We start from the raw sequence: 21681 nt of genomic DNA, 5'->3' as shown, positions 1-21681 counted from the left end.
AAATCTTTTGCAGCAATGCTTTTCTTGTAACGCAATCTTTATTAGGAGACAGGGCTGCAGAAAATACACTTTTCTTTAATAATATTTAAATCCGATCAAACATTACGACCCCCTGCCATACTCCTGGTCGCCCACCCCACACCCCTGTACCACCCCGTTAAAAAGAAAGAAAGAAGAAAAGCTTGGAAACACCCCTGCTGTAAAGGCCTAGTGCGTGCGCTCAGTCAGTGAAAGCAACTCCCATCCACACAGCTGTAGCAGCGGAAGGATATCTCTGCCTTCATCCACGCAACGCTGCGCCTACAACTGGGAAGGAAAGATAGCATAAGAAATTAGAGAACACAAACATTGTGGTTTCAAAATGGCCAAAAACAAAAGCCAAACTCCACAACAGCACAGCCCGTGTGCAAAATAAACTATCGCCAAAGCCGGCTCAAAGCGGCGTCTCTCGCTTTGCAGCTTGAGTCCATTGTGTGGCAGGATGGGAAATAGGGAAGGAGGATGCGCACTATTTGCCGACGCGCAGTGACATTGTTCTAGACTGCTCCACGATCAGGGCCATCTTTGGTCGTCCTCGCCGGTGTCAGTGTGGACTGTGTATTCCATTGGTCATTTATACCCAATGATTAATAAATAATATTTTACTTTGAAGAGCAATTTAAAGGACCTGTGCAGAGACAGTGAGAGACAGTTACCCGGTTTGTGGACTAACCAATTTTATTTGCTTTCAATACCCTTCATTTCTCAAGGCAAAAAGAGGGCGAGACGGGAGAGGCGGTGAGACAACATGGATGAGGAATATGATGTGATCGTTTTGGGCACCGGACTCACAGTGAGTAGTCAAGCTTCGTTTTGTCTGCACAGAAACACACCGAATTGATTCTGTCAGCTTCCCAAAGGATGGTTTTAGCCAGACCAGAGGCCCGCTATCCTCTATCCTAGCCAAAGAGTGGAAGCCCCTTGCATCCCGGCGTGCGTGTCACATTAGAAATGTATCACAAGAGATGCGCTTTGGAAATAAACCGCACCAGCTGATCTGCTTGTACACGACGAGAAGCAAATCGTTCCTCGACCGGCAGTTGTTTGCTTTCCAGAGTCACAGCCGGCTCAGTGTTGTGTTACACCCAGCAGCATCTTTTAGGCGTAACCCTACAGTGTGTCATGGTCCTCTTTGCATAGGCAGGCCTCCATCCTGAGGTTGGCGCAGGCCTGAGCTCCGGTTTATTAAATGACAGAGCTTTTCACTGCTGCCACTATCGCCGCACTTTCCTTTCACTCATCACACCCTCTGCGGCAGAAGTGCGCTTTCTGTGCTATTCTCCCAGCTCTTTGCAGACACGGAAGCGGATATTCTGGTAGTTTTATAAATGGAATCAAATACAACGATGCATATCCACACAATTTTTCTTTTTTATGTAATACATTTTAATTACATTATTATTATTATTATTATTATTATTATTATTATTATTATTATTATTATTATTATAGTAGCTACGTTGTTAAGACGATACAATCACGCATGCGTACATCTTTTCCACTGTCCCCCGCATCCTTCTGTCAGAACCCTTACTTCCATTTACATACAGTGTCTAAACTAAGCAGCGTGCCTATCTCTAATGATATGCTAAGGTCTAGACCAAATACTAGAAACATTTCTCATCTTGACAACTTAAACTACACCCCTCAATGAATGATTCAACACATCTCTAAAACCCTGGAGCCTTGACAAGAGAAGGATTTATTATAGGGCTGTTTTATACCTAAGAGTTATTGATGTGATTAATGTGTTGGATAAATTAATCCGTTTTCATGCAGGAATGCATTCTGTCTGGGATCATGTCGGTGAATGGCAAGAAGGTTCTGCACATGGACCGAAACCCCTACTATGGTGGGGAGAGCTCTTCCATTACCCCCCTGGAGGAGGTAAGGACTTCTGGGATCTATAAAACCAATCAATAAACTTTTAATGTTTCTCAGTATATCTCATTTTACTTCCACTCCCATCTGTCACCCTTTTACTGTCTTCATTTGCTAACTGCTTTATCATCTGTAAAGCCTCAGATTTGATGGGCCTCACAGGCTTTCCTTTCCTTTTCCACAGCTGTACAAGCGCTTCAGTCTGCCAGATACCCCACCTGAGTCGATGGGCAGAGGACGTGACTGGAACGTTGACCTCATACCCAAGTTTCTCATGGCCAACGGTTAGAATCCTGTTGCTAATTATATAAAGAAATGCTATAAGAGTTAGCACGTGATAAGTACACAAGAGCCAAAGGGCTTTTCAGACTATTCAACGGGGTAATTCTGGAGCTTAACACTGTAACTGCAAAATGCTTTAATTCTTCAAGGTTGGTCACACACTAACTGCTTGTTTAGGTGACTCTGGAGACCCGGCAATGTGACCTATTTAAGTGGCCAACACCTTTGCCAGCATTAATGCTTGTGGGTGGTGTTTTACCATGTCCTGGTGTTTTATAAGCAGTGCCATTCATGACAGGAACAAATAAAATGCTGGGACTTTTTTCTCTCCTGGCCTTTAATCTTTGTTCCAATCAGTATTTTTTTCAGTCCATGAAGTTTTTCCACTTTTTTGTGCATTTCCTCATATTTATTCTAGTAATTTTCAAAATCCCCCACCAGGAATCTGATGACATTTCTGAGTTCTTACATTAAGGCGGTTGTCCTCTTAGTGATCCATTCAGAAACTAGGGTAAAAAAGTAGCTGGAAATGCATAGGAGGAATCGACCAGACTAAGCAGGCGAAATACAATAGCTGTGGGAGTTGTTAACGCGACATATAGTTATATTTCCTGGGAGGTGCACGTCATGTTACAGCATGTTATGTTGTAGGCTTTCAAGGGATGGTTATGTTGTATATGTAGTGTGGATTTAACACAGAGTCTGTAAGATGTTGCGTGTGTTTGCCTCCCTGATTGCAGGTCAGCTTGTAAAGATGCTGCTATACACAGAAGTGACACGGTATCTGGACTTTAAAGTAGTGGAAGGCAGCTTTGTCTACAAAGGAGGAAAGATCTACAAGGTGCCATCAACTGAGACTGAGGCACTAGCTTCAAGTAAGACACCTGAATGTTGTCTCGTTATGTTTTGCACGCGATGACGTCGACAGTAGATTGCTGAAACCTCGGTTTGAATTCACAGATCTGATGGGAATGTTTGAGAAGAGGAGGTTTCGAAAGTTTTTAGTCTTTGTGGCCAATTTTGATGAGAATGACCCCAAGACCTTTGAGGGCGTGGACCCTAAAACCACAACGATGAGGGACGTTTACAAGAAGTTTGACCTCGGTCAGGATGTCATTGACTTCACTGGCCACGCCCTGGCCCTCTACAGGACAGATGAGTAAGAACAACGTCACCCATCATCAACCGTTTAATTGTTTATTTCTGCTTAATGTCACAGTTGCATGCTTTCAAATATGAGTCACAGATGTTCTTATCAGGGAATACCAAGGGTTTATTGTTATTATGTGCTTAAACAGATACCAATGGGGTTCTCACATTGCTTTTGCTCCACTTCAGCTATCTTGATGTTCCTTGTTTGGAGACGATCAACCGTATCAAACTCTACAGTGAATCACTGGCACGGTATGGCAAAAGCCCTTATCTCTACCCCCTCTATGGTCTGGGAGAACTGCCACAGGGCTTTGCCAGGTATTTTAACTTAAATTAAACTTCTGATATTTATGATGGAGTCTGTCATAACTATCAAAACCACTCCTCGAGTTAACGGATCGTACTCGTTTGTAATCTTAGGTTGAGTGCGATCTATGGAGGAACCTACATGCTGAACAAACCTGTGGATGAGATTGTGATGGAAGGTGGAAAAGTGATTGGAGTAAAGTCTGAGGGCGAGGTAAAGCAGATTCTGCTTTATTGTCCACAGCTACACAAGTTTAACAGTATCATTACAAATTTTAAAGTGGTTATGCCTAAGGTTCATTCAGCCAAATATGGACATTATATTCTTCATTTCCAGTTAATACTTGTACAGCTGCTGTTATTGTGTATATATATATTTATATTTCTTCATACATTCTTATATATTTCTATACTGTGTATTGTGTATTTTGTTGTACAGTTATTTTATTTTCAACTTTAATTTATATATTTTATCTTATTCTTTCCCAGTTAAATTTACCCTTCATTCTAATTTGTGTTGTACAGTTATCTCATTTTTAACTTTTAACATTTTTATATTTTATTTTATTTTATTCCTTCCTAGTTAAATTTACCCTTTTTAATTTTCATATTTATTTCCTATCTTATTCATAGCCTTTTCTTTTTTTCTTTAGGTCACGAGCAGTTGTCTAAGCATTTCACTGCATATTGTACTGTATATGACTGTGTATGTGACAAATAAAATTTGAATTTGAATTTGAATTTGAAATACACTTAGCCAGCAGACTCACACCATTACTGTCTCGTTCCCACTGCAGGTGGCTCGTTGTAAGCAGCTCATTTGCGACCCTAGTTACATCCCAGACCGTGTCCGTAAAGCGGGTCAGGTGATCCGTGTGATCTGCATCCTCAGCCATCCCATCAAAAACACTAATGATGCCAACTCCTGTCAGATCATCATTCCTCAGAATCAGGTTAATCGCAACTCAGGTGAGCAATATTTTCTAGATTCAATATTTCTGCTTTTTATTCTTCAAAGAAATGGTGCAGATTTAGTTTAAATTTAGATTATTTTTTAAACATCCCTAATCAAAATTTTAAATAAGTATAAGAATGAAGAAAATGCAATTAAACATCAGACTCCAATGTTAAATGTGACAAACTAGAAGTGATCAGATCTGCAGTTGCCCTTAGCTCCACGGTGCCTTTTAGCACCTTTCTGCTAATTGTTTCAGTTGTACTGTTTTGATTTACTATCACCGTTACTCACCTGATTTAAACAGTAAAGTTGGAAAAAATGAAAGAAGGAAGGACAATAATCACTATAGACAACTTGCTTGACAAGAAGAAGAAGAAAGACAATTTAAAATAGTAACTTGTGCATATACTGGAGCAACACTGAGATTTTGTTTGTTAAAAAGTTATGGAAACAAAAGCAAAGCTAAAGGAAATGAGATATGAGACACACAGCAGGTGGCTAGAAACATGACTCCAGATGAATGCTTATATAAACAGGCAACTGTTTACTCAACTGGGAAGATAACGTGTCAGTGTGTATACAGCTCGTTCCTGCTGCCTCCAAGTGGACAAGAACGTCAATTAATCCAGCTTGAAGTTAACTCTTGATTTAACCATCTCTTCCTGTTAACTCCTTTGTCTGTTCTGTAGACATCTATGTGTGCATGATCTCCTATGCTCACAACGTGGCGGCCCAGGGGAAGTACATCGCTATTGTCAGCACCACAGTGGAAACTAGTGAACCTGAGAATGAAATTGAGCCAGCTCTGGAGCTGCTGGAGCCCATCGACCAAAAGTGAGTCCCACATTTTACTGCTTGCTTATTCAAATTCATATATGTTTTTAGTTACATGAGGGGGGGGGGGGGGGTATATATAACTGGGATAAATCACATTTTTTTCCCCACAGGTTTGTGGCTATTAGCGACCTTTATGAGCCCACAGATGATGGTACTGAGAGCCAGGTGAGACATTTTTTCCAAGGGTAACATCCAGAAAAAATATTGTATTTTACAAGATAACAAATTAATACGCTGTCACAACTAATACGGCTGCGTTGAAGGGTCAGTTGACCACTTTGTTGCAAAGAAATGTTGTACTAGAAAGGTAATTATCATTCTATCATAGACTGTGCATAGAAGATGGCTGTAGTGATGATCTAGTGATGTCACTTGTATTGTGATCTCCTTTTTGGAAGCTTCAACTTTATGGGCAACGGCTGGCCCGCTTGGTTAATTTGGACCCAGAAATGGATGAGAGTTTGCATTGCTTTCAAGTTAGCAAGTTTGGTTAGCAAGAGGCACCCATAAACTGTATGAGTACATAAAATAGATGCAGACACCTGCTAATTAGTGCTAAGTTCCATACAGAACGGTAGAATTCACTCACCAAATGCATAGCACTATTAATACAGTTAAATGCAAGATATTTGGTGGTTAATTGTTTTAAAAAATAGCCCAAAAGACCTTAAATAAAGCCCAGATTTGTTTCTGCTCTAAAATGTTAGCATAGGAGGCTGTGGGGATTGACTCACTTTTGAAGCCAGCTTGTATGTGCATGTGAGGCGTTTAGGTGCCAGCTTGAAATTTTAGCTGCAAGACTGCTCTAAACAATCAGATTCAGAGTTTTTTTCCCCTCTTGCCTCTGTATGATGTCACTATGAGTGGATATCCCTAATATGTTCATATTAGACACAGAGCTGTGTTGTGTTTAAACCCTCTGTTTTCAGTCATTTACAAAGCTTTGTTAGGAGATAGATCTGCTTGTTTCAGACAGATGAACTGTGCAGGTGCACAGAGGCCTGGTATGACAATAAATAAGGATCATGCAAAGCTACTTTTGTAGATTTTTGAATAAAAATGTGAAGCTGGAAATGAGCACCGCAGCCTCACAGACCTGCTAGCAATGCTGTAAAATCTAAGTCTTGTTATTGAACTTTTTCCTCAGATCTTCGCATCAAGGTCCTACGATGCCACCACTCACTTCGAGACCACTTGCAATGACATCAAGGACATCTACAAACGTACGACCGGGAGCGACTTTGACTTTGAAAACATGAAACGCAAACAGAACGATGTGTTTGGGGAGGATGAGCAGTGAGCTAGAGAGGGGGGGGGGCTTCTGAGAGAGGGCAAGGCTGGGAAAGGAGGTGGATGCAAAACTGGAGGCAACGGGGCTTTCGGTAGAGCTGCCTAAACAGTGCTTTAAAAGCAAAATGGGTAAAATGTGAGAGTGGCGGAGAGGGTGTGCGTCTGAGCTTCTGAGCCTGTCTTCAGCCGTTTGCCTCCACCTCCTCGCGTCGCTCTCTCTCGCCCTCTCTTGGCACGCATTCAGACACATAAATGCTCACAGACACACACATACACGCTTTTCAAATGCTCACATTCCCTTTCTCTGTCACTGAAAAGCAGGGTTGATATGGTTTTTCATTCCATTGTAGAATTTACAGTATAATCATGTCTTAACTATTATCATTAGAGGTGAATTTATTACTTGTTGTTGGCAATTTCCAAAGCATTTCATTCCTCCTGTAACACCTTTCTCCTCATATCAGAGGTTGGTGGAAGGTTGATGGCGCCGAGAAGTCTCAACAGATAGCTCTGACATGAGAGATGTGTAACGGCTTAGTGTAGAATCCTCTGGAAGGGTCACCTCCAGTGGACGTGCATGCATCTTTTACACACAGTAGTATTGTACATAGATTCAAATGACACTGCGGTAAGAAGGCTGGACCATTCCACGCATCACTCCTGTCAACCCTGCTTTCACTTTTCTCTTACTTGGTCTTTTACCTGTGTTTCTTCAATAGATGCCGCTCATTTTGGCAAAATCTGTTGGTCGGGCAAAAACAGAAAAAAACAAAACAAAAAAATGTGATGAAAAGTTACATATAAATGGGCTGTTCTGTCAGCTGGTAGTGCTCACTTTGCAATGCTGTTGTGTTTCCTGTGCTAGCAGGCAAGCTAATCAGTGGCTACTAACTGTCAACCCTTCCCTCCTGGAAAAGAAAAACACAAAAAAAAGTTTCTTTGTTTATCTCTGTTGTGTGATGTCCGTTTTGAATTTGAATAGTTTACTTTCTAACATTTTAAATTATTGAAGAGTTTTATTTCTATATGCTTGGTGCACATTTCACTGGCTGAAGTTATGAAGTTTACAGAGCAGAGGATGAAACCGTGGTCTTGGAGTTGAACATTTACGAGAAAAAGGGAACATTGGGGCAAAAAGGCATGGCGAGGATTTGTCTTGTGTTAGGTGAGGGTTTCTGTGAAGAGATCTGGAACATTTTTGAAATGGGTGAAGGATAAGAATGTATGTGAGGAGATTGTTGTCTTGGCGAAGTTTCACTTGCAGGGGAAGAGAGTGAAGACTGAAATTTCGGCTCTCAGTGGAAGCACCAGATTGTGTCTTGGTTGTTTCAACCCTTGTGTTTGTCATTGAGATAAGTCATTACCCTTGGGATTAAAACTCAGAAAAAAATTGTAGTGTGACATAGAGGGAAAAGCAAGAAATTTTCAAAAGACTGTAGCATAGCATAAGTATGAAACCACAGTTCCAAGTGCCGCCCCATGAGAGTGAACCAAGATGCTTTTATTTGGTCGTAGCCTTAATTTTGGGTCTAATTCAAAAGTTTGGACCCATTCAAAACATTGACTGCTTTGGTTTTACTAACATGTAGTGGGAGGCCAGTCTTGTGCCAAAACTGGTGATTCTGTTATTGGCAAAGCTCGCTGACATTAAAAGTTTGGTGGTGTATGTTGCTCTGCAGAGCTGGCTGAACACTATAGAGAGGATGCTGTTTCCTGCCGAGTCAGAGGTGTTATTGTACACCTGAGACAGTTCCTCATATCTCTGCAGCGCACACTCGCAGTCAGATCGATCTGTGGCTTGGCTCGTTATGGATCAAAACAAACGCGAGATGCTACGATCCATTTTACTTTACTGAAAACTGAAGCGGTTCCATTTCACTTTATCCACCGCGACCAACCCCTTGACAACTCTAAACAAAGTTATCGCGTCCGGGGTGTTGACGTGTCTTATCTTTGAGCTCTATTTATTTGAATTTCGCTGACGTATCGTGGAAGGGTTTACGTCAAGTGCTGAATATGCTATGCTAATACTTTACGTTCCGATGATAAAATGGATTTGAAACGTTATGCACACCGATTTCTTTCGTTTGTTTATTTGCTGTGTCATGTGTTATGTTTACCTAATTTAGTGATCATTCCAGTGTTGCATCAGGATTTAATGATTTTTTGCATTCCTAAGAAACAGGTTTTGATGGAGGGACAACAGCAGCAGTCAGTCATAGATCTGGAGTCAAAGTCGATACAGCTGTGTGTTCACACTGTGCGTCATTTAACATTGTGTGTGCTCTTCATCCTGGAAACACATTATCTGGTGATAACTGGAATACTGTTTACTTCTTGAACATAGATATATCTGAAGCCCCCCACCCACCCTTCCTCAGCATCAGATACTATCCTCTTTTTTTATTTATTGAAAACAAAAGCCTCATGTGTGGTTGTACTGTTTAGTATGGCCTTTGAAAACCACTATTGACAAATATCCCTTGAAATTGACAAAAGAAATAGACTGAGTAGTAGAAAACTTACTGTCCTTGTTTGATCACTAGTATGTGAACAATGCCTAATGTCTTGTGTAACAAATAAAATGAATTAAACTATGAATGAAATGACAGAAAAATAAAAAGCACATGGCAAACTTGGAAAAGACTGATTTGTGCTGCTTATTAAAGATGCAATGCTGACACGGGAAGTTTATCTATACACACATACATACATTAATGTTTTATATACACTTGTACTAAAAATACAACTTATTGAATTACACTATGATTACAAGTAATTCTGAAAGATAGCTTTTGACTATCAAAAATTCAATCATAAAATATAAGAATAATCTGATAAACAACTTGTAAACAGGGTTGTTTTGCAAGGCATTTTGGAGCATGCGCAAACTGCTGCAGCAACCATTGGATATTTTGTAGTTGCCATGCGACCAGGAGTACATTGCGTCTCTGTCATAGATACGAAGCTTGAATCTGGTTCAAATTCAGTGGTGGAGCTGGAACAGGGGCACCATTCAATCCTTTGCTGTATTTACTTCTTTATAGGAAACTTTTCTTTGCAGTCTGTAATCTGTCCCACCCTTCCAGTATACCATTCAGGCAACTAACCCAGTTGGATCCCAGCTTTGGTTCATCCTTTTGTGATAACCTATCCACATTACCTGCTGTGACTTGAGCTGTGCAGCAAACAGCCAACACGGTGGAAATGACTCGGCTAGAATTACACACGATTCACCACGTAGCTCTCATACGAATGACCCAGTAGTCTCTCTATCTCTGTCTTGGGCACCACCCAGCAGCTGCTTCGGTGGCGTTTTTGCACCGAGTCCTTCAGCGTCTTGTCTTGCAGGGTAACTGGCATTTGCTCTGATCCCCACCTCAGGATCCCCCTGGCCAGAATTTGTTCCTTCTGAACTCGATGAAGACGTTCATCCACGTGGTCTTTCACCACTGTTATGTTAATGTCAGCGCGTTGAAACTGGCCTGCAGATGGATAAAGGACAGAAATGATGAGAAGTAACAACTTAAACTCACTTCCTGTATTCATCTATAAATTTGAGGTATCCGATTATTATTTTTTGACACTTGATTGATATATGGCTTGAGTAAATAAGCACATCTGATTGCTCTATTTATCATTTACATTTAACACTAAGATCATAGACTGTACATAAAAGACGGAAAGTGTCTTTGAGTCTAAAAAGTAAGGCCTCCTGTAGTGTGCTACATTCTTTTGTTAAAAATTCTAAAATCCATGTGTACAAGAGATTGTTTACATAATGCTTGTTTGGTATATTACAAAACAGTCATCACATCAAGTACTAGAGTTGGCCTAGTTTGTGGTTGACAAGTCAATACTGTATGAATATGCAGCAGCCCCCATTTACACTGTCAGGTCCACTCCATTATTAATGATGCATCATATGTCGAAAAAACTATAATGATGAAATGCTTTAAATGGTAAAATAGTCAAATAAAATAGTAAAAATGATCAATAACAGGCTTCAAAGTAATGGTAATAGTGGCTACATAATCTTTTATATAGAGTCTATGATTAAGCAAAGAGACATACTAACCCCAAATCCCATTAGCTCCCAACCTTTTTTGCACCACGGACCGGTTTATGCCCGACAATATTTTCACGGACCGGCCTTTAAGGTGTCGCGGATAAATACAACAAAATAAAACTAGTACCAGTACCGAAAAAAAAGAAGATTTATTCATAACACACGTGAACAGACCCAGGAAAACCGAGTTAACGATAAAAACGATAACAAAATAACACTAAAAAACGATAAAAACCCTGAAAACCAAACATTTCACACCTGAGCCTCAACTCTCACGGCCCGGTACCAAACGACTCACGGATTGGTACCGGTCCGAGGCCCGGGGGTTGGGGACTGCTGCCTTAGACTACCTTAACCTGGATGACTGAGAACCTACGCTGACACTTACGGTTGCGATGGGATTTAAACATTTGTAGCATTCGTTAGCTGATGTTTAGGTTGGCAATGGTAGAAATTAGAAAGGTTGTACATTAAACTGTTGACAGTGAGGTTTGCAGGGTTTTTTTCTAGTAATCAGATCAGGAAAGAGATATTGATCCTGAATATTTTTGTTTATTTGCAATTTATTTTTCTTTATTACATTCAAGGGAACTATTGGCTGAGATGAAACATCTTCCAGAAAACTAAAGAAGTCCAGTGGTCTTCTTTTTTAAGCTCATAAGACTGAATACAAACAACTCTCTTTCTATAACTGATATCACATCTAAAGAAATGAAAATTGAATGTTGTGGCCAGCTTTCTTTTAAACCACTGGACACAATAGCCAACAGTGTAGTATTTAAAATGGTTTTATAAGTGGGAGCTTTTATCTGCAATTAAGTATTTTAAGTGTTTTATGCCATATGTACTAAAACAAAACAACATATTCATTTTCAGTGGAAGCTTCAGTGTACGCACCCAGAAGTCCTTGGGTGGAGTCAGAAAGGCCTCGCCCATCTGTGATGTAAAAACCCAGGTGAGCCAACTGCAGGTAGCTTGGATGTTTATAATGATGGAACAGGACCAGGAACTGCACGCCCGCTGCCAGCTCGATCCAGCAGCTCTGGTGGTTGTCCACAGTAACAGTCACGCCTTGCCTCGTCACTGATCCCTGCTGATTGATGGGAAGCGTATCCCGCCCTTCACCTTCCACGACTACAGCGTCCAGCGTGAGCGTGATCATGATGTCACCAGAGTTGCCCGTGACCGCAGAGATTGTGAGCTGGTCAAAGTAGTTTCGCAAACGGTCTTCAACCCCATCTTTGGAGGGAGCCCCCATTAGGTGGCCATCTACAATGATATCTTGAAGAGAAAGGAGACATATGTAGACGTTTAAACACCAAAAATTACAGTGTCAGATTATAGATCTTATTGCTCTGCATACTTCTCTCTGGGTCTTCCAGCAGTCTGAGGACATCAGTAGCCCTGCCATCTACTGTGAAACACAGGTTCTGGTGAACCTTTGCTAGCTGGACCACAAAATGAGGATCTCCATCAACTGCAAAAGATAATATTTAGTATAAACATTAACTACTGAAATTACTTTAAGGGCATATTAAAGAGAAAATAAATAAAATGTTGACTCAACCTGATGAGGAGAATCCCCTGATGGCTCCCATTTTGTGTTGAGGCTCTAAAAACACAAGACATTCAGCTAAAGGACAATCCTCCTCACTCCCAAGCACTGAAACCAATGACAGGACTGTATTGCAAGCAGCATCTTTACAGTTAATGACTTTATATGCAGCTCTTGCATTCTCAAATACTCACCAAAAGTGTCAGTAATATACCCTGAAAATAAGTCAGACATGTATTGTAAAGAAACATTTCAGGTCGTAAGTGAGAGTAGAGTATTGCTTCCAATATACATTGAAAACTTACAGTTATCTTGATCGTCATCGTAATCATATTCATAGGTTGCATCATAGTCTGAGAAATGGAAACGATGTATGAAAAGCAGGTTCACTTCACACTGTACTGCTCACCAAACGAGCTGATTTTAGAAATAACAGAATATAATGATTTAATAATGATGCTTACCTTTCACCAGGTCAATATCTATTTAATAGAAAAGAGATGCAAATTGTTACTGATTTATATTCTCTTGTGCTGCATAAGACAAGTTGTCATGGTGTATTTTAACAGCTAGATAATGTTACTGAATCTAAGAACTGTGTTTAAGAATGATTCTCAGGTGCATTGATCTGACAGCTATAGGTACAGTATTTTAAAGTGCAAATTTATCATTTTAAAATATATATAACACAATTTAGAAAAAGCATTTGATTAATTTCCGCTTATGCTGTTTTTATAGTTTTATAGTTTTATTTTGTTTTATTTGCTGTTTTATTTGCTGTTTTATTTGCTGTTATATTGTTTTATATTTCCATTTCCTGTGTTGTGAAGCACTTTGTGATTTTTTTATCTGTGAAAAGCGCTATATAAATAAATTTTACTTACTTACTTACTTACAATTACAAAATATGTTGTTTTTGCTTCAACACTAAAAATAAAGCATTTCTTTAATTCTTTAAAGTGAACATTTCCACCAGAGAATAATTTCCCCTCCAATGTTGTCAGATGCTTTAATTTCCAGAGACAATTTTATGAAGGGGAACTGACTATTATGCTCTATTATCACTTTCTATTTTTTTTATCCTATTTGTCCATCCCTCCTTCTTTGTCTTTGGATGAACTTGGTCAAAGTGAGGCATCTTCTTATTTTTCAAAATTTCCTGCTTTCGACAGGAAAAATGTACAACAACACAACAACATCAGCTGAGTTCTTCAGTGACCTGCAGTAAGCTGAGCTCCCTTTGCCATACTGAACCAGGAAATTGGTCCTGGTATGAAATAAGTGATCAGGATGTCAGCATTTAGCATATCTGACCACTACAGTATGTTCACTATGTACAAGAGTTTCATTTTGTGCATCATAGTTTTTTTTTTTATTAAACTTGTCCATAATCTCGAGTGTGTCCTAACTTTTTAGTCCTGCCCACTTGCAGTGAAGCCTTCTGTTTGTGAGGTGCTGCCAGTCAAAGGGTGTATTAACTGATTTCAGATGGCAGATAAATTAAAGAGCTGTGTCAAGGTCCAGTATAAGATGAACAGGAATTATTCTAAACTTAGACTTATGCTAACCTACTCCAGAATCCAAGAATAAAAGCACAGGGCAATACAATAGGTCCCCTTTAAGTAAATTATATTCTAGTATATGATATAACTATTACTACTAGCTGCAGTATAAACAGGTACAAATCTATACAAATATATACAAATAGCGCTTTGACTAACAAAGCGTTTGTTATTATAGAGAGGAAATCCAGTTTTACCTCGTCTTTGAATTTGAATGGAAGAAGAGACATCTAGTGGAGAGACAAAAAGCAGTTCAATAAATGATAAACAAACAGTCTACTCCTCATCATCCACCTTATAACTCCCAGGTTGCAAAAAAAGACTTGTGAATTAGGCTCAGCACACAACAGATGAGATGAGGTGTAACCTACCCAGAAGCTGTGCTGCCTCCCACAGTTGTTCCCCATCTGTTACGCCAGGCATGGGAGCAAAGGTAGCTGACACTAGGGTGGCAATCCTCAGGTCTGTGTCAACATTTGATTTTGTGTTGTTGTTTTCCACTGCTGGAGCTGGAGCTGGTGTGGGAGATGTTAGTGTAGATGACAAGTGAGTGAGGGAAGGAGTGCTTTCGGGCAGGTGAGCATATGGAGCAGACGAGGTGCTGTTCTCTGCTCTTAGAGTCACTTTGACAGGAGGGAGAGCTGTCCGTGCTGTACTGGGTAGGGGGGCAGGGTTCGTTCTGACTGAACTTACTGGTGGTGAGAGACTGGTGAATGTCAGCATAGGGGTGGTTGTGGGAGTATTTGGTTTCTTGGCATTGGGCAGGGGAGTGGAGACCTTTCCAGGTGCAGGGGGTGGTGCTGTTTTTAAAATCTTTAGCAGAGAAGTGGGTATCCTTCCAGCTGGAGGAGGAGGAGGAGACGTTTTCAGGCCATTATGGGAAGGAGTGAGCTTTTTAGCAGAGAATGGTGCAGGGGCTGTTTTCATAGAGCTCGGACTTGAGGTTGTAGCTGCTTTTTTGGATGATGTAACCACTGATGTTTTGGGGGGTTTTAGGGTATTTGGAAGTGACTTAGGCAGGCCTGGATTTAACTTCTTATGCTTAGGGTTAGGTGGTGAGCCGGACTTCTTTGCTACACCAGCAGCTGACATTTTGGTTGTAGCTGTAGTTGTTGCTGTTGTGGTTATAGTGGCAGCTGTGGTGGGTTCTGGAGTGGTTGGACTTTGAGTTGCTTCATCTTCATCTGGCTTAACTACAACTAAAGAAGTGACTGGTGTAACAAAGTTATATTTGAGGGAGAGGTTGGTTGCTTTATCTGTTAGCAACTTTTGAGTCGCAGGATCAGTAGAATTCAGTTTAGCCAGTAGAAGCTCCTTGATAGTGAAATATGCCCAGAGGCGATGAACAAAGCTGGATATCCCTTCTAAATCTCCCGAACACTCTAGTGAATCTGTAGTCCCATTTTCTTGGGAAATAAACACGTCGTTCTCCAGCTTCATTTGCTGCTTTGAATCTATAGCTGAGACTAGCACCTTTAAATCCTTGACCCCGGTCTTAACTCTCCCAGTCACAACCAACTCAGATCCTTGGAAGTAGTTTGGAAAAAGGGAGCGGGTGACATCAAATGCTTGATCATCCAGATAAGACAGCTGTATGTCTGATAACAAAGGGCTAGCTACTTCATCATAGAAGCCCTTAAGCTGCAAGGCTGCATCTGCATCTTCATACACCATCCTGGCTACACCTCGGTTTTCCAGAGCCAAGCGTTTGAGAAGCAGGAAGTCTGCATCATCTCCAAAGGCAAGGCCAAACAGAGAGGCCGAGCCCAAAGCCTTCTTGGCATTATTGAGGATAGTCTCACTGGATGTGACTCCGATGGTTGCTTCCCCATCAGTGAGGAAAATCACCAGAGGAACACGATGAGATGAGGTGCGTCTGGAAGGGCCAGAGGATGGAGGATTGACAAGCTGGGCAGCTGAGAGCAGAGCTGCATTAATATTGGTCCCTGACACAAAGGAGTGGAAAAAGGAGAGAATTACTGTTGAAGGCACAAGTTTAACAATCAGCTGATGCAATGATTCAAATTGTCTACGGTGCAGCAGTTCAGTCAGTATCCGTTTTGGACTCACATCCTTCTGCTATAATCCTCTTCACAAACTCTTTGGCTTCCCATACATTCTGCCGAGTTGCCCGCACCGTTTTGCCTTTTTTCCAAGTGTGAACCTTGTCCGAGAAGGTGACGATGTTGAAGTGGTCTCCCTCTCTAAGGTCCCCAAGGATGGTGCTCATAGCTTGCTTTGTCTACTGACAGAAATTCTTGGAATTATTTACAGAAAACCGACGTTGCTGTCATATGTGAGCAAGTTTCTTCATCTTAAGACACTCAATACAGCTCTAGCTATCCAAATGAGCCTTTGTCCACTTTACCTGCTTTATCTTATTGCCTATCATTGAGCTACTGACATCAATGACAAATATAACATCCTTAGGAACCACAGGAAGTCCCCTAGGTGCAAAGTAATGCACAAAGTAGCCATCATACACCTGACAGTGAGTGAGAAAAGAGAATGTTAAAAGCAACCTTTGCTTCTATCGGTATTACATGTTTATAGTGGGACAAAGTCAGGAATGAAAGGTGCTGACCTGAACATCACCTATGAGGTCTTTTAGATCCACATCATATTGGATGATGAAATCAGCATTAAGACCATTGGAAGAAATGCTCTTCTGTTGATTTAGAGTTGGAGTGTAGCGGACTTGAGCACACTCGGGACTCTGCTCGACATGAGTAGAGGCAGGGGCATCGGCATTAGCTGTGGGAAACATGCCATGAGGTTGGACTCAAAACCAATAGAAGATAATCTACAAAATTTCCATCAAAGTAAGTAGACTTATTTGGATTTTTCTCACCAACCATTTAAGAATATATCATCCCTGTGTGGTATGAAATTACAGCCAGCAAAAACAAGTTAAGTCAAATAATGCACATGTAAATATTCTGATGGCTAATCGTTCAGATTTTACCTTGAGCTGGGGTGTTGGCGACCGCTCGGCTTGTCCTAAGAGGAAGGACCTTAAGAAAACTGATGCCTGTCCTCTCTCTTATGCAGACATCTAATGTGAGGTTCTGGACAAGCTGACCGGGCCTCAGACCCAGAGTGAGCTCATAGCGGCCGAGCCGACGCTGTAACAGCTCCTCGTACGTCAGGAAGAAGGACACCCTAGCCCCTGATGGCACACTCACTGCAACACGAAACTTCTCAATTTCCCTCTCTCTGCAAAACCACAAATGTAACATTTGCAAAGTTGTATTTCTGTAAATGTAGTATGATACTGCAAACATGAAAAAACTACCCTCCCAAAACAAAACATAATATTCTGCAGTTATCAAAGGTGGTAAAAAGTTCCAATTTTCCCTAAGACTGACTTGGTAGCGACAAGTCCTGCTGTTTTTCCTTGCTTCTTAGCTGCGTCGTAAATTTTCCTGGCAGCAGCCCTTTCCTTCACCTGGGCCACATACACCTTGCCGCTGGAAGTGCTGATGGGAAAAGGAAAGAAGAAATACCTCTCTGTGTGACACACACGGGGATGTTAAACACGATTTGACTTTACACATCGTATTTCCACAGAAATTACAAAGCTGCCACACAAACTTGTATACATATCGAGTTCATACAACATGAAAAGGAGGTGAGGGTTATAAACAGGAAGAGTGGAAAAGAGTCATTTCTGTGTAAAAATAACAATAATGGAGCGAGAGAGCTCACAAGCTGATGATCCTCCAGGGGAGTGCCACTGTGTGCTACACCCAGCGAAATCCCAACCAAAACCAGCGCTCAAAAATGAGATTCAATTCACACAGTGCACTTTCTAGGCATCGTGACCACTGCTGGCACGTGACAAGGTGCTAAATTAAGGTCAGGTCCACAGAACAAATATATCCAAAGGGAAAAAACATCAAGAGCTAACTAAAATAAACCCGCAGCCTTGAAGCGGGTCTTGTTTGAAAAGCAGAGCAGAATGGCAGGAGAGAGCAGAGTGGAAAATGAAGGTGCTTATATTTATATGTGTGGCTGGCTGAGAGCGTGAAGGAACGGCTGTACGTCAGTGATCTACACATAGAGTTCTTAGTGTTGGAAGCCGAAATGCCAAAGAACTAACGCAATACATATACCACAACTTTTTTCCTCTGGGTATTTAGTGACATACAGGCAGTCTTATGAGTTCTGAATGTCTGTGTGAAAACATTTATGAATGCATGCAAGTCTGTGTGCGACAAGGAGTGAGAGAGAAATGTCAAGAATTATGGGTGCAAGAAGCTGTACGAGCTCCAAACTCACACATACTTAAAAAATTCAAGTCTAAATCCTCCTGTGTACACACACACACACACACACACGGACAGCTGATGTAAGTGTGTGTCTATGCAGCATATCTGAACTGGCAAGGTGCCTTAGTAAACTGTGTGGGGGAGAAAGGGGAACTGGGCAAACTCCTATTAACTTTTGGACTTGGGTTTACAAAGCTTGGCATTCATGTACCCTCAGGTTCCTCCTCCTCCTGACCTGCTTCCGCTCCCAAATTCAACTCCGGGCTTGCTGTTTGGCCTGCAGTGTTGACTTATTTGTCTTGTTTATATTTAGCATTTTTAAAGGAGAGCGGTTTTGAAACCTCTCAGTCATAAAATTATGCATCTACTCCAGACCAGGATTCTAGTTTCCTACAGCAAAAATGATCTACACGTACTAATTTCTACTAATTTGTCTCAAGTTTTACTTTATGATTCAGGCCACCAATGAAAACGATTACTTTTGTTCATTTCAATTTGCGTTATTTCTCAATTGTGAGATACTCTACATATTTATATTGATACTGCTTTTTTTTTTTAATATATATTATTTGTATCATGTCTTCTCACTATATAGCAGATAAAAAGTGTTTTTTTCTTGCCCACTTTATAATGTGGGACTGTTGCTGGTAATGGTGTTGTGATTCTTTTTTGTTTGTTTGGGTTTTTTTTTTTTTTTTTGGTTTGTTTGTTTTTCCATAACTTGTGTATCTGCAAATATACACCTTCTGTATTTTTCATATGAAAGAAACTATACTGTGGTGGGGCTTGCTAATTTCTTGTTTTTGATTTATGTATGTTTTGTTTTGTTTTGCTTTACTTTTGTTTCATATGTTGTTTGTTTAATTTAAGACTAAAAAAAAAAAAAAAATTAAATGAATGAGAGGTAAAACTTGAGGGGGTAGGGACAAATAAGTAAATACTTCTGCCTCCTCCTTTTCAAACAAATAATGGAATAATATTTTGTAATGATTGTGAAGGCTCATGTTTGAAATGTTTGAAATAAAAATGAACTGAACTGAACTGAACTGAACTTAGTAGCTATGCGTTATTATATTTTAATCAATTTATAGTGAACACTACTGGAAGACAGTTACTCAAAAGAGTGAGACACAGATTGGGTGCCGTTTCAGGCTTTTAAAGTAAGAGCAAACAAGTAGAGAACACACAGACACAATAACAAAGAAATGATACCATAGGTAGCAGACTTGATAATACTGGGCTGACTTACATGGTGAAGTTAGAGATGAAAGCAGAGGAGGGCAGGTCCACCTCAAAGGCAGCCTCCTTAGTTATTGGGAGCTGGTTCCACACTGAACTCTGGACTGTAGTAACAGCATAGCGGGACACCACTGAACACTTAACAAGGTAGTCTGTCACCTTCAGCTGGAGACATAAAAAATAAGTGAATAACTTAAAGGTTGGAGAAGAAAGCATCAAACTGGAGGATTTACAGGAGATTCTCGTCACATAGGAGCAAAGCCCTGTTTTACTGTAAAAATACAAGACGTCAATCAAATCAACTGACTGCAAAAATAGAAATAAAAATAAATAAATTACAGTTTCCTGTAGATTTGCCACCTGTATGAATCTTTCCCAGTTGCCACATTTGCATTGATGCCAATGTTCAGATCTAGCTATAACAGCGAGCCATGCATATGAACTTAGTGTCAGTGTGGTGTCCTTGTTTTTCTTTTTTTTATATTACTGATTCTCCTGCATCAAGTCAGTGAAACAACACAAAGCAGTTCCCTGCATGGTGTCTGTGCCCTCCTGTTGTTTACTTAGGGACTGCTGGTGCCTACTGAGACCAATCTGGTTAATGCTGGCCACATTAGTGCAGGACAAGGCGACAGGCAGGGGGCCGAGACAGCCACATCAGGCTTCCACCTCAGTGGTATTTAGGAAAGCTGTGGTTTGCCCAAGAATTACTGTATGTTACCAGGGAACTGCTAGAGACTGAAGTAACCTGAAGGGAAAATCCCACAGTGGAGTTACTGAAGATATCCTGAGAGGCAGTGGTGGTTGTTTCCCCTGACTGTGAAGCTTGTTGTGCAGTTCAGGTTGTGCAACCAACAGAACAGAATAAAATCTGCACAGCTGTTAGAGCCACAGAACAGCCATTACTTAGCACTAATACAAAAAAAAATGCACAGACTTACCACTGGTTTTGTTGGTTTGCTTTGACGTTTTGCTCTCTGGAAAAGAAACAAGGCACCACATAAAAAACAAAAAACAAACCACACTGGTATTTTAAGTGCATTTAGGAAATGGCACATTTTGTAAGTGTAACAAGAGATTCTTGGTTCAATAATTTGTCCAAAATGTCCCATTTTTAAATTAATCTGTACAATCTTTCTGTGTGAGGGTTGGGTCAAGATTGAGTGTCATAACAGTTTGAATCAAAGTCATTCATGAATGGAGGGGAAGTGGAACTGGAAATAAATGCTTTCACTGTATGCAGGCCCGGGCCAGGGTTCGGTGTCCAATGTTAATTCAATACACTAGTCATTGCTGTGTCAATACATTACCAAATATCCTGTGTATTGGTGCGAAGTTAGCATAAACAAATAGTAAGTGTGGAAACCCCCTAAAGAGAAAGTTACGCAACATTAATTATACGGGTTATAGAAAAATAGGACTATATAATAAGATCTTTTTTGGTAATCTTATTATATAGTCCTCCATTGTGCAAACTTTCACTTTAGGAAATATAGCTTTAATAAATTTTAAATATTTCGCAAAGAGTTAACTGAGATTTACTGGATTTAAATGCATGTTTTTGCGTTTAAAATGCATTAAATATAAAGCTCTGCGTCATTAATATTGTCATAATGCAATAGGGATGATATTTCAGAAAGAAGCATTAACTGTGTAATAAAAAAAACAAAATCTTACCTGTAAATTAATATTCGTGCTAACTTTTGCATCATAATCCTCTGATAATCCCTCTCGCATGTACAAAGTGAAGAAGACTAGAACATAGGGAACCTTTAAAAACATTTTGCCCTTAATAATTTGGACTTGGTGCTGAAAAATAAGGAAATCGTCCAGTGGTCTCACGCTGACTGAAGCAAGCAGAGCACACGCCTAATTTTTACACTTTTTGCAGTGGGCAGTCCACCCCCTCTCTCGCGTCACGTAAACTGCGGCTTTGATATTGACATAAAAATACTCAGAAAGGAGCCAAACATCCGTGAGGTGTTGTGGAAGAAAAAATGCCAAAGAGAGTGAAGTTCATTTAGAAACCTGCACGAGTTTTCACGGAAAAGGAGGAGGGAGGCCGCTTCCAGCATGCATTCATATATACTGGAAACTTTGGGGACTTAACGAGAACTTCAGGAAAACACCAAAACAGTCTCCCCTCCCCAGCGTCTCCGTAACAGCGCTCCTTAAAATAATCACAGTCGTATTTTTTTTCTAATTACTGCCAAATGTTTTCGTTTCACTCGAGCGACATT

The 21681-nt window shown here is 40.4% G+C and overlaps 2 protein-coding genes across 3 annotated transcripts; one reads left to right on the top strand and one right to left on the bottom strand.

The window, feature by feature from the left end:
• Positions 1-534: 534 nt before the first annotated feature.
• Positions 535-9389, top strand: gdi1 (GDP dissociation inhibitor 1). The gene is made up of 11 exons (XM_085146255.1): positions 535-832; positions 1819-1926; positions 2105-2204; positions 2943-3077; positions 3163-3361; positions 3541-3672; positions 3775-3874; positions 4458-4629; positions 5308-5452; positions 5566-5620; positions 6603-9389. The coding sequence occupies exons 1-11, from the start codon at positions 788-790 to the stop codon at positions 6753-6755; spliced, it is 1344 nt and encodes a 447-aa protein (XP_085002381.1). The 5' UTR covers positions 535-787; the 3' UTR covers positions 6756-9389.
• itih6 (inter-alpha-trypsin inhibitor heavy chain family member 6) lies at positions 9363-21680 on the bottom strand. 2 transcript variants are annotated; one of them, XM_085146215.1, is made up of 17 exons: positions 21119-21680; positions 20383-20418; positions 19452-19606; positions 17300-17410; positions 16897-17147; positions 16516-16685; positions 16300-16416; positions 16002-16173; positions 14303-15877; positions 14129-14161; positions 12834-12851; positions 12675-12722; positions 12564-12584; positions 12382-12477; positions 12178-12291; positions 11712-12095; positions 9363-10230 (listed from the first exon to the last, which is right to left on the bottom strand). In XM_085146215.1, exons 1-17 carry the CDS (start codon positions 21221-21223, stop codon positions 9968-9970), a joined length of 3669 nt encoding a protein of 1222 aa, XP_085002341.1. In that variant the 5' UTR covers positions 21224-21680; the 3' UTR covers positions 9363-9967. The 2 variants fall into 2 exon arrangements, with proteins under 2 accessions (XP_085002341.1, XP_085002342.1); XM_085146216.1 differs by having other exon boundaries at positions 12382-12426.
• Between the last annotated feature and the right edge of the window lies 1 nt (position 21681).

The sequence above is a fragment of the Neolamprologus multifasciatus genome, chromosome 20 (genome assembly GCF_963576455.1).
Source record: "Neolamprologus multifasciatus chromosome 20, fNeoMul1.2, whole genome shotgun sequence".
NCBI classification, from domain to species: Eukaryota; Metazoa; Chordata; class Actinopteri; order Cichliformes; family Cichlidae; genus Neolamprologus; species Neolamprologus multifasciatus.
Note: the sequence above shows the minus strand (reverse complement) of the source record. Positions and strands in the feature narration are given on the sequence as shown.

Bases quoted from the DNA above. Each gene is read 5' to 3' on its own strand.
- itih6 (XM_085146215.1), bottom strand. From the start codon at position 21,223: ATGTTTTTAAAGGTTCCCTATGTTCTAGTCTTCTTCACTTTGTACATG. The intron at 17,411-19,451 runs GTAAGTCAGCCC...TTTTCCCATCAG, and splicing joins TTCATCTCTAACTTCACCAT to CACTTCCAGCGGCAAGGTGT. The intron at 12,478-12,563 runs GTGAGTATTTGA...CATTGGTTTCAG, and splicing joins GTATATTACTGACACTTTTG to TGCTTGGGAGTGAGGAGGAT.
- gdi1 (XM_085146255.1), top strand. From the start codon at position 788: ATGGATGAGGAATATGATGTGATCGTTTTGGGCACCGGACTCACA. The intron at 5,453-5,565 runs GTGAGTCCCACA...TTTTCCCCACAG, and splicing joins CTGGAGCCCATCGACCAAAA to GTTTGTGGCTATTAGCGACC. The intron at 5,621-6,602 runs GTGAGACATTTT...CTTTTTCCTCAG, and splicing joins ATGATGGTACTGAGAGCCAG to ATCTTCGCATCAAGGTCCTA.